This window comes from Carettochelys insculpta, chromosome 25 (assembly GCF_033958435.1).
Source record: "Carettochelys insculpta isolate YL-2023 chromosome 25, ASM3395843v1, whole genome shotgun sequence".
Classification (NCBI taxonomy): Eukaryota; Metazoa; Chordata; order Testudines; family Carettochelyidae; genus Carettochelys; species Carettochelys insculpta.
The window spans coordinates 15,978,505-15,993,040 of NC_134161.1; the positions used below are offsets into that span (position 1 = coordinate 15,978,505).

A 14,536-nucleotide genomic window follows, 5' to 3' on the forward strand; every position below is an offset into this window, starting at 1 on the left:
CATAGCCCAGGCTCTAAACGCACCCCCCCCCCTCCAAAAAAACAAAACAAAAACCAAACACCTCTCGCCCCTCCACCCCATTCTAAATAAATGCCCTCACTCAGATTCAGGCACCCCTCCCCCCTCCCCCGCCATGAGCCAGGCATCCCCTTTAGCCCCCGCATCCTTTGCCAATGCCCTCCCTCAGAGCCAGACACCCCCCCATTCCCACCTGATGCTCTTACAATGCCCCTCGGCCCAACTCAGGTACTCCCACCCCCATTCTAAATATATGCCCTTCCATAGAGCCAGACACCCTCCGACAGTCAGGCACCCCCAGGCCTCCGATGCTCTAACAATGCCCTCCCCTGCCACATAGCAGAGCACCCCTACCCCCCCATACTAAATAAATGCCTCCCCCCTAGAGCCAGACCCCCAAAAGTCAGGCACCCTGAGGCTCTAACAATGCCCTTCTCTCCTTCCCCCAGAGGCAAGCACCCCAGCTCCCCCCACTTTAAATATATGTCCTCCCCCTCAGCCAGACACCCCCAGAGCCAGGCACTCCCTTTAGTCCCCCCCATGCTTTAATTGTGGCCCCCCGGCCCCCAGAGCCAGAGACCCATGCCCCCTTCTAAATAACTGCCCTCCCCCCAGAGCTAGGCATCCCCCAGAGCAGTGCACCTCCGAGCAGCTCTACATAACTGCCTCCCCCAGAGCCATATACCACCCCCCCCGAGTCAGGCACCCCATTCTGCCCACTGCTCTAACAATGGCCTCCACCTGCCCCAGAGCCAGGCACTCGCAGAACCTGACACCCCGTCCCCCAGCCCTCAATAAATGCCTTCCACCAGAGCCATAGAATCACAGAACACTAGGACTGGAAGGGGCCTCAAGAGGCCATCGAGTCCAGTCCCCTGCCCCGACGGCAGGACCGACCACTATCTACACCATCCCTGATAGACATCTATCTAATCTGTTCTTAAATATCTCCAGCGAGGGAGATTCCACAACCTCCCTTGGCAACTTATTCCAGTACTTGATCACCCTGACAGTTAGGAACTTTTTCCTAATGTCCAACCTAAACTTCCCTTGCTGCAGCTTAAGTCCATTGCCTCTTGTTCTCTCCTCAGAGACCAAGAAGAACAAGTTTTCTCCCTCCTCCTTATGACACCCTTTAAGATATCTGAAAACTGCTATCATGTCCCCCCTCAATCTTCTTTTTGCCAAGCTAAACAAGCCCAATTCTTTCAGCCTTTCTTCATAAGTCATGTTCTCCAGACCTTTTATCATTCTAGTTGCTCTTCTCTGGACCTTCTCTAATTTCTCCACATCTTTCTTGAATTGGGGTGACCAGAACTGGACACAATATTCCAGCTGAGGCCTAACCAGCACAGAGTAGAGCGGTAGAATGATTTCTCGTGTCTTGTTCACAACATACCTGCTAATGCATCCCAGAATCATGTTTGCTATTTTTGCAACAGCATCACACTGTTGACTCATATTTAACTTGTGATCTACTAGAACCCCTAGATCCCTTTCTGCTGTACTCCTTCCTAGACAGTCTTTTCCCATTCTGTATGTGTGAAACAGATTATTCCTTCCTAAGTGCAGCACCTTACATTTATCTTTATTAGACTTCATCCTGTTTACTTCAGACCATTTCTCCAATTTATCTAGATCATTCTGAATTATGACCCTATCCTCCAAGGTAGTTGCAACCCCTCCCAGCTTGGTACCATCTGCAAACTTAATAAGCGTACTTTCTATGCCAATATCCAAATCATTAATGAAGATATTGAACAGAACTGGTCCCAAAACAGACCCCTGTGGAACCCCACTTGTTATGCTTTTCCAGCAGGATTGAGCACCATTAACAACTACGCGCTGGGTACAATTAGCCAGCCAGTTATGCACCCACCTTATTGCAGCCCCATATAAGTTGGACTTGCCTAGTTTGTCGATAAGAATATTATGTGAGACCGTATCAAATGCTTTACTAAAGTCTAGGTATACCACATCCACTGCTTCTCCCTTATCTACGAGTCTCGTTATCATGTCAAAAAAAGCTGTCAGGTTGGTTTGACATTATTTGTTTTTTACAAAACCATGCTGGCTGTTCCCTATCACTTTACTACCTTCCAAGTGCTTGCAGATGACTCCCTTAACTACCTGCTCCATTACCTTTCCTGGCACAGAAGTTAAGCTTACTGGCCTGTAATTTCCTGGGTTGTTCTTATTCCCCTTTTTGTAGATGGGCACTATATTTGCCCTCTTCCAGTCTTCTGGAATCTCTCCTGTCTCCCATGACTTTCCAAAAATGAGAGCTAACGGCTCAGCTCCCTCTTCTATCAGCTCCTTGAGGATTCTAGGATGCATTTCATCAGGCCCTGGTGACTTGCAGACATCTAATTTTTCCAAATGATTTTTAACTTGTTCTTTTTTTATTTCAAAAACTAACTCTACCCCTTTTCCACCAGCATTCATTATGTCAGGCATTCCTTCAGACTTCTCTGTGAAGACCGAAACAAAGAAGTCATTAAGCATCTCTGCCATTTCCAAGTTCCCCGTTACTGTTTCTTCCTCCTCACTGAGCAATGGCCCTACCCTGTCCTTGGTCTTCCTCTTGTTTCTAATATATTTGTAAAAGGCCTTCTTGTTACCCTTTATGCCTGTAGCTAGTTGGAGCTCATTTTGTGCCTTAGCCTTTCTAATTTTACTCCTGCATTCCTGTGTTATTTGCCTCTGTTCATTCTTTGTAATTTGTCCCAGTTTCCATTTTTTATAGGATTCCTTTTTTAGTTTGAGATCATGCAGGATCTCCTTGTTAAGCCAAGGCGGTCTTTGCCCATATTTACTCTCTTGCCTACATAGGGGAATAGCTTGTTTTTGGGCCCTTAATGATGTCTCTTTGAAAAACTGCCAACTCTCCTCAGTTGTTTTTCCCCTCAGTTTTTCCTCCCATGGGATCTTACCTACCAGCTCTCTGAGTTTACCAAAATCTGCCTTCCTGAAATCCATCATCTCTGGTTTGCTGTTTTCCCTCCTACCAGTCCTTAAAATTGTGAATTCTATGATCTCGTGATCACTTTCACCCAAGCAGCCTCCCACATTCAAATTCTCGACCAAGTCCTCCTTATTTGTTAAAATCAAATCCAGAACAGTTTCTCCCCTGATGGCTTTTTCAACTTTTTGGAATAAAAAATTGTCTCCAATGCAGTCTAAGAACTTATTGGATAGTCTGTGCCCCGCTGTATTAGTGTCCCAGCATATATCTGGATAGTTAAAGTCCCCCATCACCACCAAATCCTGGGCTCTGGATGATTTTGTTAGTTGTTTAAAAAAAACATCATCCACCTCGTTAGGTGGCCTGTAGTAGACTCCTAACAGGACATCACCCTTGTTTTTTACCCCTCTTAAACTAATCCACAGACTCTTAACACGTCCATCTCCTATGTCTGTCTCCACCTCAGTCCAAGTGTGTACATTTTTTATAAATAAGGCAACACCTCCCCGCTTTTTTCCCTGTCTATCTTTCCTAACCAGGCTGTAGCCTTCAATACCAACATTCCAATCATGTGTATTATCCCACCAAGTTTCTGTGATGCCAATGATATCATAGTTGTATTTATTTATTAGCACTTCCAGTTCTTCCTGCTTATTACCCATACTTCTTGCATTGGTATATAGGCATCTTAGATATTGATTTAAACTTTCCCCCCAGTTTTTTCCTGGCCCTCTTTTTACTCTGACATTGTTGCCCATGCTCCCTCCTACTTCCGACCCGTCTCCCAGGTTTCCATGTTCTCCACTTACCTGCGGGCTTTGCTCCCCTGTCCCCGGCAAACCTAGTTTAAAGCCCTCCTCACCAGGTTAGCAAGTCTGTGTCCGAATACGGTCTTTCCCCTCCTCGAAAGGTGAACGCCATCTCTGCCTAGCAGTCCTTCCTGAAATAGCATCCCGTGGTCGAAGAAACCGAAGCCTTCCCGGCGACACCATCCACGCAGCCAGGCATTCACCCCTAGGATGCACCTGTCTCTGCCCAGGCCCCTACCCGCAACAGGAAGGATTGAAGAGAATACCACCTGCGCCCCAAACCCCTTCACTCGTTCCCCCAGAGCCCTGTAGTCACTCTTGATCTTCTCAGCATTACACCTCACAGTATCATTAGTGCCCACATGCATGAGAAGCATGGGATAGTAGTCTGAGGGCCGGACAATCCTCGACAAGGCCTCTGTAACATCTCGGATACGGGCCCCAGGCAGGCAGCACACCTCCCGAGCCGAAATGTCAGGGCGACAGATGGGTGCCTCCGTCCCCCTCAAAAGAGAGTCTCCGACCACCACTACTCTGCGTTTCCTTCTTGCAGTGGTGGCAGGGGACACCTCAGCCTCGGGGGTACGAGGCTTCTCCTCTTCTGCACTGGGCGACTCATCTCCTGTAGCAAGTACAGCATAACAGTTTTCCAGTACCACAGTGGGAGGGTTCTGTGCAGGGGTGGAACACTGCCTGCTGCCAGAAGTAACCAGCTGCCAGTGCCTACCCTGGTCTACCTCTTTCTCCATATACCCCCAAGTCAGGCCCCCCCCTGTTCTAACAATGGACCCCGCCCCCAGAGCCAGGAACCCCTAGTCTCCACCCCCACCCTTCCCCCGACATTCATTAGGCCAGAGACCAAAAGTATGTGCAGGGCAATGTGCAAATGATGTTCCTCAGGAGCAGGCAGTTGCCAAATCACCAGTGGTGCCCCTGGACGACGGAGCCACAAATCACGCAAAGCTGGCCAGGACACTGTGGAGAACTCACTAACTCCTTGGCATTGGGCTTCATGGCAGAGGCTGTGAGGGAGTCTGTTTAGGTGGCAGATCAAGGACTGGCTCCCAGACTGAAGTGCACCAGGCACACATTTTGCAGCCAAGTACGAAATGAAACTGGTACACGTCACCAGGAGCAGAGGGGTTCGCCCAAGGGTTTGACAGAACTCAGCAATGAACATGCGGAGCTACCACCTGTGGTATGTAACCTATTACTCAAATTAGCCCTTGTACCAGATGGGTGCATGTAGCTCATGTAACAATGAGTTTCAAAAAAAACTAGGCTCCAGCCATGAGTCCAGCAATTACAGGCCAATAAAACAGTTAGCCTGACTTCAGTACCAGGCAAATTGGTTGAAATTAGAGTCAAGAACAGAATTGTTAAGACCAGAGATAATAGTGTGCTAGGGAGGAGTGAACCTGAGTTCAGTAAAGGGAAATCACGCCACCCAATCTACTGGAGTTCTTTGAGAGGGTCAAACATTTTGTGGACAAGGGGATCCAGTGGCTATAATGTAGATGGACCAAAAAGCTTTTGACACGGTGCCTCACCAGAGGCTCTGACGCTGCTATGGGATGAGAGGGAAGGCTCGTTTATGGATCAACAGCTAGTTAAAAGATAGGAGACAAAGGGTAGGTCAGTCTTCACAATGCAAATAGTAGGGTTCCCAAGCGCTGCACTGGGACCAGCACTGTTCAACATAGTCATAAATGAGCTGGGAAAAGGAGTACACAGTGACGATATGGCTGTCCAAAGCTGCCTATGAAGCATTCAAAGGGCTCTCACAAAACGGGCAACAAAATGGGAAGTGACATGCAATGTTGATCAATGCAAATCTGTGTACTGGAAGACATACAACTCTACATCTGAAAGGGTGGGTTCAAATTAACAGTTTCCACTCAAGAAAAAGCACCGGAGTTCACGGGTCTCTGAAAACATCCACTCAATGCACTGCAGTAGTCAAAAAGGCTAATGATGGTCGGCAGCATGAGGAAACAGATAGATGAGACAGAACGCACCCTAAAGTCCCTGTATAAATCCAAGGTATGCCCACACCTTGACTACTGCATGCAGCTCTGGTTGCCCCCGCTCAGAAAAAAATTGGGAAAAGGACAGAGAAGGGAATCAAAAGTGATGAGGCACATGGGCCGGCCTTTGCTGAGGAGAGCTGAAAATGTCTGGGGCTGTGCCGTTTGGAAACGAGACGACTACGAAGGGATATGATATAGGTCAATAAAATCATGACTGGTGTGGCGCATGTGAAGAAGGAAGTGTTATTTACCTCTTCTCATGCCACAAGAACTTGGGGGGTGGGCGGGGGGGCGGTGACAAATGAAATGACCAGGCAGCATATTATAAACAAGCAAAGGGATTATTGCTTGACCTCTTGCACAGGCAACTGTGGAACTCCTTCCTAGAGGCTGTTGTGATGTTCAGAACTAGAATGGGGTTCAGAAGAGAACTAGACATGTTCATGGCGCTTAGATCCATTAACCAGGGACACAGCCCTCTGCTCTGCCAGAACCTGGCACTGGATGAGTAGGAATGAATCACTCAATAATTGCCCTCGTCTGTTCATTCCCTCTGCGGCATCTAGCACCAGCCACCATCAGCAGACAGGTTCTTGCGTTAGATGGACCTTTGGTCTCACCCAACGTGGCAGCTCTCCTAGTCTTATGCTGGGGGTATAAGCCACTGATCTTGTGGTCCCGGAAGCATTGTGCCCCTTGTCCTGGTGCTCCACACATGCTGAGGCCAGGGGGACGATGGCAGAAGGGTTTTCAGACACTGCCCAGTGTCAAACCTTGCGGCGCAAGGAGCCAACCCAGCAGCCTCTCAGCCCAAGGACCTGCCAGACTGGCTTTGCCTGTCCTGCCTCTCTCTCCCATCCTCTCATTGACCTGGGCCATTGCGCTGAACCAGCTCCACCCCATCCAGAGGCACAAGCCTTTCCAAGGCTGGCTGGGGCTGCCCACTCACAGGCTGGGGAAGAGAAAGGCTCCTGAGAGCTCAGCCCGACCAAGCAACTGGGAGACGGGGACGAGTCCCGGCCCGTCTTGCCCAGCGCCGAGATCAGTGCTGGGTCGTTGGCAGCAGATTGTCCAGTCAGAGCACCTCCAGCAATGCCCCCCACCCCGTCCATTCCATGGACTCCCCAGGGGATTTTGCTCCCAAGACAACCTTCCATCTTAAGCCGCTTTCCTAATGACAACCCTCCCTTCGAGTTCGCCCCTCCACATCACCGCCTCCCCCTCCCAGGCCTGCCAGTGGCGGTGGGGGGCAAAGGGGACAGGCGCCCCGGGGCCCAATAATTCAAAAGAGCCCAGGGCTCCTGCCACAGCTGGAGCCCTAGGGCCCTGATGTTGCTGGCAGAGCACCAGCCCCTGTACTCTCGTCAGCGCTAGGGCCTGACGGGGACGTGCTCCAGACAGCCCCTTCCTGGAGCATGGAGCCAGGGGCCTCGCACACATTGCCCAGGGCCTATGTAGGCTGCCAGCTCTGCTGCCCCCTCCTCCTGAGGGTCAACACCATTCCGAGGCTCAGCTCCCACCCCTGCTCCCCATCTGTCCTGCCAGAGGGTTGAAATCAACTGGGGTTGTGGGAAAGGGCCGACTCAGAAGGGAGATCACAAGCCTGATCGTGGTCCCAGGCCTGCCCTGGGAAAGGGGTGTGCCTAGTCCAGGGGCCAGGCCAGCCCAGCATCAGGAGACCATGGGGGTGGAGACCCTGGCAGAGCCGAGCCCAGCTGCTGGCAGGTAGGTATTGGCCAGCCCATGGTTGCAAAATAAGCAGCCACCAGCAGGCAATGCAGGCGCCTCCTGGCACAGCTTTGCAGGGGCTTAGGCTGCCCTCCTGCAGCAGGGGACGAGCCTCCAGCTGGGGTGTAACATGCCCAGCAGGAGATCTGCTTTTCCAGGTGGAGACCCTGGCAAAGGGAGCCATGCCGCACGGCGCACGCTTCCAAGAAAGGCCATTGCTGCCCCCTGCCGGCCCTGTGCTGGCACTGCCGTCCCCCCCACTTTCCCATTCACACTGCTGTGACCTGGGGGGCAGCCCAGCTCTTCTCCTGCCCCCCATAATTCATGAAGTTTGATTAATATGCAAATACTTGGCAGCCGACTGCCCCTCGCGAGCAGTTAATGATTTGCTCAGCGGCCCAGCTGCCTGCCAGTACATTGCCAAGGCTGCCGTCTATAGCAGGAGCTTTTCCAACCATCTGTTCATTAATATGTAACAAGCAACAGTGATGAGCAATTAAACTGGCTGCAAATTAACCAATTTGCTTGGGGAGCTGCCTTTTGAGCGCTTGTTTGTTTCATTAAACCTTAAGTTCGTCAGGACCCTAAAGAACCGGCGCCTCCTGGCACAGCGCTCAGCGGCTGGGACCTGCGGCCTGGTTGGAGGCAGCAGCTCACCCAGGAACCCCATCGGCTCCAATCCCCCAACTCCAGAAAGGCACTGGGCCCATGCTGCAGCAGCGAGCCAGGCTCAAGGGTCCCTGGAGCTACCGCAGCTTTTACGCTGGGGGGTTGTTTGGGCTGCAGGAGCAGCCAGGCACCGCACAGCGCAGGCTGTAAAGGGACTGCTCAGGGCCACCAAAAGATGTCACCCACAGGCCTGCAGGCTGGGAGCTGTCACTACCTGCAGCCTCACCCAAGCACGGGCACCTCACTGTACCGCTAAGGTGACCAGATGTGGCCTCCCCATTTGTAAACCCTCCTGCAGGTGTCCCAACTTTTTCTTAAAAAACAAGTAAATTGTCCCTTATGTTATGCGCCCCCCCCCCCCCGCCCCGCCACACACAGGTGCTGCTCTCCCACCAGCAGTGGGTGGGTGAGTGGCTGACGCTGGGGCGGCTGTGAGGCTGGGGATAGAGTGATGCTGTAACACACATGGGGCTGGCTACTCCCACACTGGTCCATCAGCTCTGCCCCAGCTCTGTGCCAGCTCTTGGCCTTCAAGTGCCCACCCCACATCCCATGTCCAGTTGGCCCTGGCTGGATGCTCATCCAGCAACCCCCCATATACCCCCTGTCACTGGCGTCTCCCTGTTCCCCCCCCCCCCCCCCCCGCATCTCCTCTACACCGCCTGATCCCAGCCAGCCTCCCTCCCACCACTGTGCTGGGCTGGGCAGACCCTGGCTCCTCAGCACCCTCCACTCTGGCCAGGTTTGCTGACGCGCGCGTGTACACACACACACACACACAGAGTCAGTGACCCTGGTGCACAGTGCAGCCTTGGCCCTTTAGCCCTGCTGATCCTTGCTGCAGCCAGAGGCACAGGCGGTAGCTGGGTATGTCGGTGGCCAGCAGCAGCTGAAGCTATTAGCTGCCGTCTGACACTGTGCAGCCAGGAAGGACTGAGTTGCTTCCAGCCACTGGGGTGGAGGGAATGGGAGAGGGGGACGTGCTCTGCAAAGACACAGGCCGTGTGATCCTTCCCACCCGCAGCCGCCTCTGCTGCACCGGGGAGCAGCTCCTGCCCATCCCTCCTGCCACATGCTGGTGTGACCCCTGGCAGAATGCTGGAGGGGGGCTAGCGACCCTGTGGGCCGCCCCGTGTGTTGTGTCAGGCTGACATGGCGCCAGGGCCCACGCAAGAAGAGGCACAGCTCACGCAGGTGTCTTGGGGCAAATCACTGGGCTGCCCCATGCCTCATTTTCCCCTCTGTACAATGGGGCAGGTAGTGCTGCCTTGATTCCCTAGGCGGCTGTGGGGGTGGGGGGTAAACACATTCAAGCCTGTGCAGTGCTGGGGCATTGTGGGGAGGGGCCAGCTGAGTACCTCACGCTGTTGGTCAGACACCAGGGTGAGCAGCAAGTGGCCCTAACTGAGGCAGTGTGCTACGGATGGCATAGCGGCAGCCTCGCCCTGACCAGCCGAAGGGAGCCTTAGCCCAGCCCCCTGCCACAGCCAGGAACTGCAGCCAGGAGATGTGAGTGAGGCAGAATCAGGCCTCAGTCCTTATCCCACCCCCCCCACCCCTGCCCCCCCCCAAGTCAGGGACTACAAGCCAGCCCCTGCCCCCTCCCCCCGGGATAGCCCCCATGGTCCCTGCCAGGTCCCTAGAGAGGAGGGTGCCATAGACCACAGCTGCCTGCCTGTTGCCCTCCAGCCATGCTGATTGTGAGCAGGGCTGGCTCTGCCCAGCACCTAGGCAGGACTTGCTGGGGAGAAAGATCTCCAGGGAGCTGCTCTGCCCAGCCCGAGGGAAGCATCACGACTGAAGGTGGAGACGCTTCAGTCACACTAAGTTCAGAGGTTGGGTCAGGTTTGACCTCACCCCAGGGGATACAGGGGGCTGGGGGTGACTCCAGGAATTGGCTCAGACTGCAGAGTGCTCTGATGGGAGGACCAGCTGCAGCCTCCTGCCATGCTAGCCCCATACACAGGCATGGAGCTGCACCAGCAATGCCCCCACCACGCTGGGAGGAGGAGGAGAGTGGGTCAAACTAAGACTGCAGATGGGTGAGAGGTGAGCTGGCAGCCAGCGCATCCCTCTAGGGCAACCTGCATCACTACGCTGCTGCACAGATGCCAAGAGCTACCCCCACACCCCAGAGAGTGACAGGAACCCTCCCACAAGCGGCTTTCTTGCCCCACAAGCCTGTCAGACACGTGTCCCAGAGCACATTGAGCTGAACGTGAGCCCGGGGCAACACAGGTTGCTGATCGCCACGCAGTGAGCCCAGAGTAGCCAAGAGACAGGCCTTGCTGCGTCAGCTCGAGGGTCTGTCTAGCCCACCGCCTCTTATGACACCACCAGCTGCTTCCGAGAGTCTGGCTGGGAAGGGGCAGGTTGGAGGCCAATTGCCTGCTGCCCTCATTGTGGGGTGGGGCGATTGCTTTGGTCGAACCCTTAGTTCAATGAAAGGCACACAGGGTCCAGTTGCTCAGCCTGGTTGTGAATTTGTGGTGCTTTGCTGCATTGTTCTGGGGGGTGGGGGTTGCTAAAATGATGCACTAATTCACAGTGATGGCTTTTAAATGAAACACTCTGCCCAGGGGAAACGCCCCCGTAGTTTGAATTTTACATTAATTTGTTAAAGGGGGGGGCAGCCTGGTGGGATTCATGAATATTATATTTGCTCTATGGGGAAAAGTGATGACTATTTTGCCATTCTCCCAACCAGCTTGGCATATTGCTCTGCCTCAGTTTGCCTTAGTATTCAATGAGAGATAATACGTGTCTCCCATGGGGCCACCTGATAGTTGCAAAACATTCTGAGGATTAGAAGCTTGGTATATGTCTCTACTGTCCTTCATATGTTGCGTCGTTTGTCCTTTTTAATTTGGATTTTGAAATTGACAAAGCCTTGGTTTTAATACCCACTGGTTTGATGATTTCCTAAGCCCCACTGGCGTCTGCTGTTCCTATTACCCAGCAGGCAGTGCTAAATGTGTCCAGACTGGAAAGTTGATGTCTGAAGAACTGCAAGGCAGATGAGTTGGCATCTCGCACGGACACCACTGTCTCTCTCACGCTCACAGGCACAGTTTACAAGACAAATGAAACAGCCACAAAATGCTTTTTTTAAAACTATTTTATCCACAAGTGACGTTCTTTGCTGTCTCCGTACCACTGCACACCTTTCACTCTTCACCCCAGCTTTTTCTTTTGAAATCTGCCATCTAGGTTTACAACACATACAATCTGGACTGGGAGGAACAATCAGTACATCTGGCAGATTTACCTTTTTACCATCTTTGGAGCAAGAATTCTTTTATAAAAAACTTTTTGAGAAAGCCTTTTCAGTAGGAGGATGGTGAAACCCATCAGGCAGCTTCAGAGGAGATGGATTCTGGTCTAATGAATGCTCCAAAGACCAGTGAGCAGGGTGGCATTTAGAGGTGACACACATTGCACAGGTAATAGTTCAGTGATCCACCGCCGGGGGGCAGGTTTGGCCACATGTGCTGCCCCATCTTGCTGGAGTTCAGGAACAGCTCCACCAGACCCCAGTGGGGGCTGCCATGGAACTCAGTGGGGGCTTCCTGTGCCTGCAGCGGGTGTGAACACACTCCTCCTGCGGGGACAGGTCACACCCTCCCAGCCACACCCCCTCCAGCAGGAAGCAGGGCTCCTCCCACAGCAGGAATTGGGGGATCTTTCACACACACTCTCCAGCAGGGATGAGGGACCCCCCTCTGAGTGCCCCCAGATTGAGCTGCTGAAGCAGCCATGGTCCCAAGGAGCCACTTGCATCACAGCCCGGGCCAGACATGGGGGGCTGCTAGTTTGTGGCATGGGGGTTGGGGTTTAGCTACCTTGGCCCCTCTTGACATTTAGCTCTGACTTGGCCACACACCGGCGGCCCGAGCACCATGAGTGGGAGCCAGGCTGGGGGAGCGGGAGCAAACTGCGCCGAGCCAAGCTTCTTGCCCAGCTCTTTCAGGGCCAAGTGGAGCAGACAGCAAGGGCTAGCATAGCTCGTGGCCTGGGTGACAGACAGCCATCAGCACAGGCCAGCCACTGGGCATGAGGCCCATTTGCAAGAGGCCTTGGGTGCGCTGCTCCCTAGGTGGGGTGGCCTGGCCGAGCTCTGGTTCCAAAGCCATGCATCCCCAGCCGTGTCACGTACCCGGAGAAGGGGCCGTGGGGGAGAGGCTCTGAGCCCCTATCCAGCACTTGCCACACCGGGGGGAACCCATCAGTGTAGGGAGATGCTTTGTGATCAAGTCAGAGCCCCACCGACATGCTGAGGCCACAGCCAGCGCCCTCAGGGGGCTGAGTGCCTGCCCACACTGGAGTGAGGTTAGCACAGAGTATCCCCAACATTTGCTCCCCGTCGGCCCAGTTCCAGGCACGGGGGAGCAGAACTGCCCTTCCCCGCGCCCCACCGCAGCTCACAGCATTACGCTCATGCTGCACGACACCAGCACTGCGGAGATAAATCATCACGTTAAATGTGTGTGTAAAATAACGAGCAGGGAGCCCTTTCTGCTCTGCGCCCCTTGGGATCAGTACCTTGGAGAGGGACTTTCCCCTCCACCACCACAAGGAAGGCAGGGCTTTAGCAGCAAGGGATGGCCCCACTTCCGGGCCTAAAGGGCAGCTGCCAGGGAGTGTGGGCCAGAGGCTGAGTGCTGGCAAGTGTAGCCGAGTAGACAGTGCGGGCAGGCAATAGAGACTGGCCTCCCCCCGCAGCCGGCTGATTCTAGGCCCAGGCACGCTGGCTGGGAGCAGTTTGGCGATCTGGGTGGTCCCCCTGGGCAGCGGGTGTGACAGCCCCAGGAGGCTCCGCTCCACCTCAGGGCTGAGGCTCCCTCTCTCCCTGAAGCCGGAGAGGGCTCAGTTCAGGCCGGGGCAGAAGCATATGCTGACCAGCCGCCCAGGGCAGCTTGGCTGAGACTCCTCCAGCTGCAGAGCAGGGGAGGCCTCAGGGGCTCCAGTGGGTGAGGGTGTGGTAAAGGGACCCAGTAGGGGGCTGAGCAGATGCAGCAGGGCTGGGGCATGGACCTGCGGCTTGCAGCCGTACCTTTCTGTGGCTGAGCCCCAGCCCCTTCCCCTCCAGGACACGCTCAGAGTTGAGGGGGGAGGGAAACCTGAGGCACAGCTCAGGAAAGGGAAAGGCGACCCCCTTTGTTGCTCCTTCCGATCAGAAAGTGCAGCCCAGAGGCGGCCACTCCCGGACCCATCTCGCCCCAAGAAGAGGTGTCCCCAGGACAGCCCTTTCTAGAGCACCCCCATTCCTCCTCCAAGCCCACGCTCAGCTCCCCGTGCTGGGGGAGCCGTCGTCCTCTGCAGCCAGGTCACCCTCCCCCTTGCTGCCTGAGGAAGTGGGGAGGCACTGGCCGTCTCTCAGGGAGGAATAATTTAACATTCCCACGCCGCATTGTTCGCTAGCTGCTCCTGCTCGCTGGCCTGGGGGCAGATCTGGGATAACTCCCCCTCCTCACCCCCTAGCTAAATAGTGCAGGAGTTCCCCTCTTTGCCCCTGCTTTTTTCGAAAGACTTCAGCCTTCAGCAGCATTCCCAGGTACCACGCCCCACAGCCAGCTCCCGCCGCCCCAGGCTGGGAGTCCAAGGGCAAACCCATCCAGTGAGAAGCAGCCCATCCTTCAGCCGGACCGGGTGGAGTTCAACAGTCAGCAAAGGGCCCCCCGGGGAGCAGAAGGGACAGCAACGGCCACCAGGGGGCACCCTCCGCCCACAGCGTCCCCCTTGGAGCTGCCGGCAAGTCAGTGCCAGCTGGGCAGTAAAGGGATCCAGCCACCGCACCACCAAGGATTTCAGATGCTCGGTCCTGCCAAGCCAGCCTGGGCGGGGGAATGCCGCTGCCCTCTCCCCTGCCTGCCTCCTGCAGGGCTGGCGCTGTCCCCAGCTCTCAGCCCAGTCAGGGCCCTGCAGCAAAGTAGAGGCATCACCAGGCCAGTGGGCATCAGGATGCGCTGGGCACCAGGCAGCCCCGGCAGACACCAAGGCAACCATGAGGAATTTCAGTCCATGTCCCATCAGAAGTAGGTCAGGTTCTTGATGATGCCTAAGTCGAGCATCTTTTTTATTGCTAACGCCTCCTGTGAGACGTTGTGCTCCGAAGTCTGCAAGACAGAAGAGAGAGAGAGAGAGCGAGCTCATTAGGCCCGATGCCAGGGCGACGGCCCGCCTAACCCAAGCCTAGCTCGACGGGAAATGCCGTCTCCACCCTCCCAAAGCTCCTGTTCATGATGCTCAGATGTGCCATGCTGTTTTAACAGACATAATGCCTACAGCTCCAAAGCAGCGACTCAGAAATCCACGGC

General features: G+C 54.5%; 1 protein-coding gene across 9 annotated transcripts in view; it reads right to left on the reverse strand.

Annotated features, from left to right (window-relative positions):
• Window positions 1-11,319: 11,319 nt before the first annotated feature.
• The window catches only part of ST3GAL4 (ST3 beta-galactoside alpha-2,3-sialyltransferase 4), a 95,703-nt gene continuing 92,486 nt past the window's right edge, over window positions 11,320-14,536 (reverse strand). For all 9 annotated transcript variants that reach the window (XM_074976746.1, XM_074976749.1, XM_074976747.1 and 6 more), the window contains one exon: window positions 11,320-14,335. In XM_074976746.1, coding sequence (XP_074832847.1) covers window positions 14,249-14,335 — 87 coding nt within the window. In that variant the 3' untranslated portion in view covers window positions 11,320-14,248. The remainder of the gene's footprint in view (window positions 14,336-14,536) is intronic.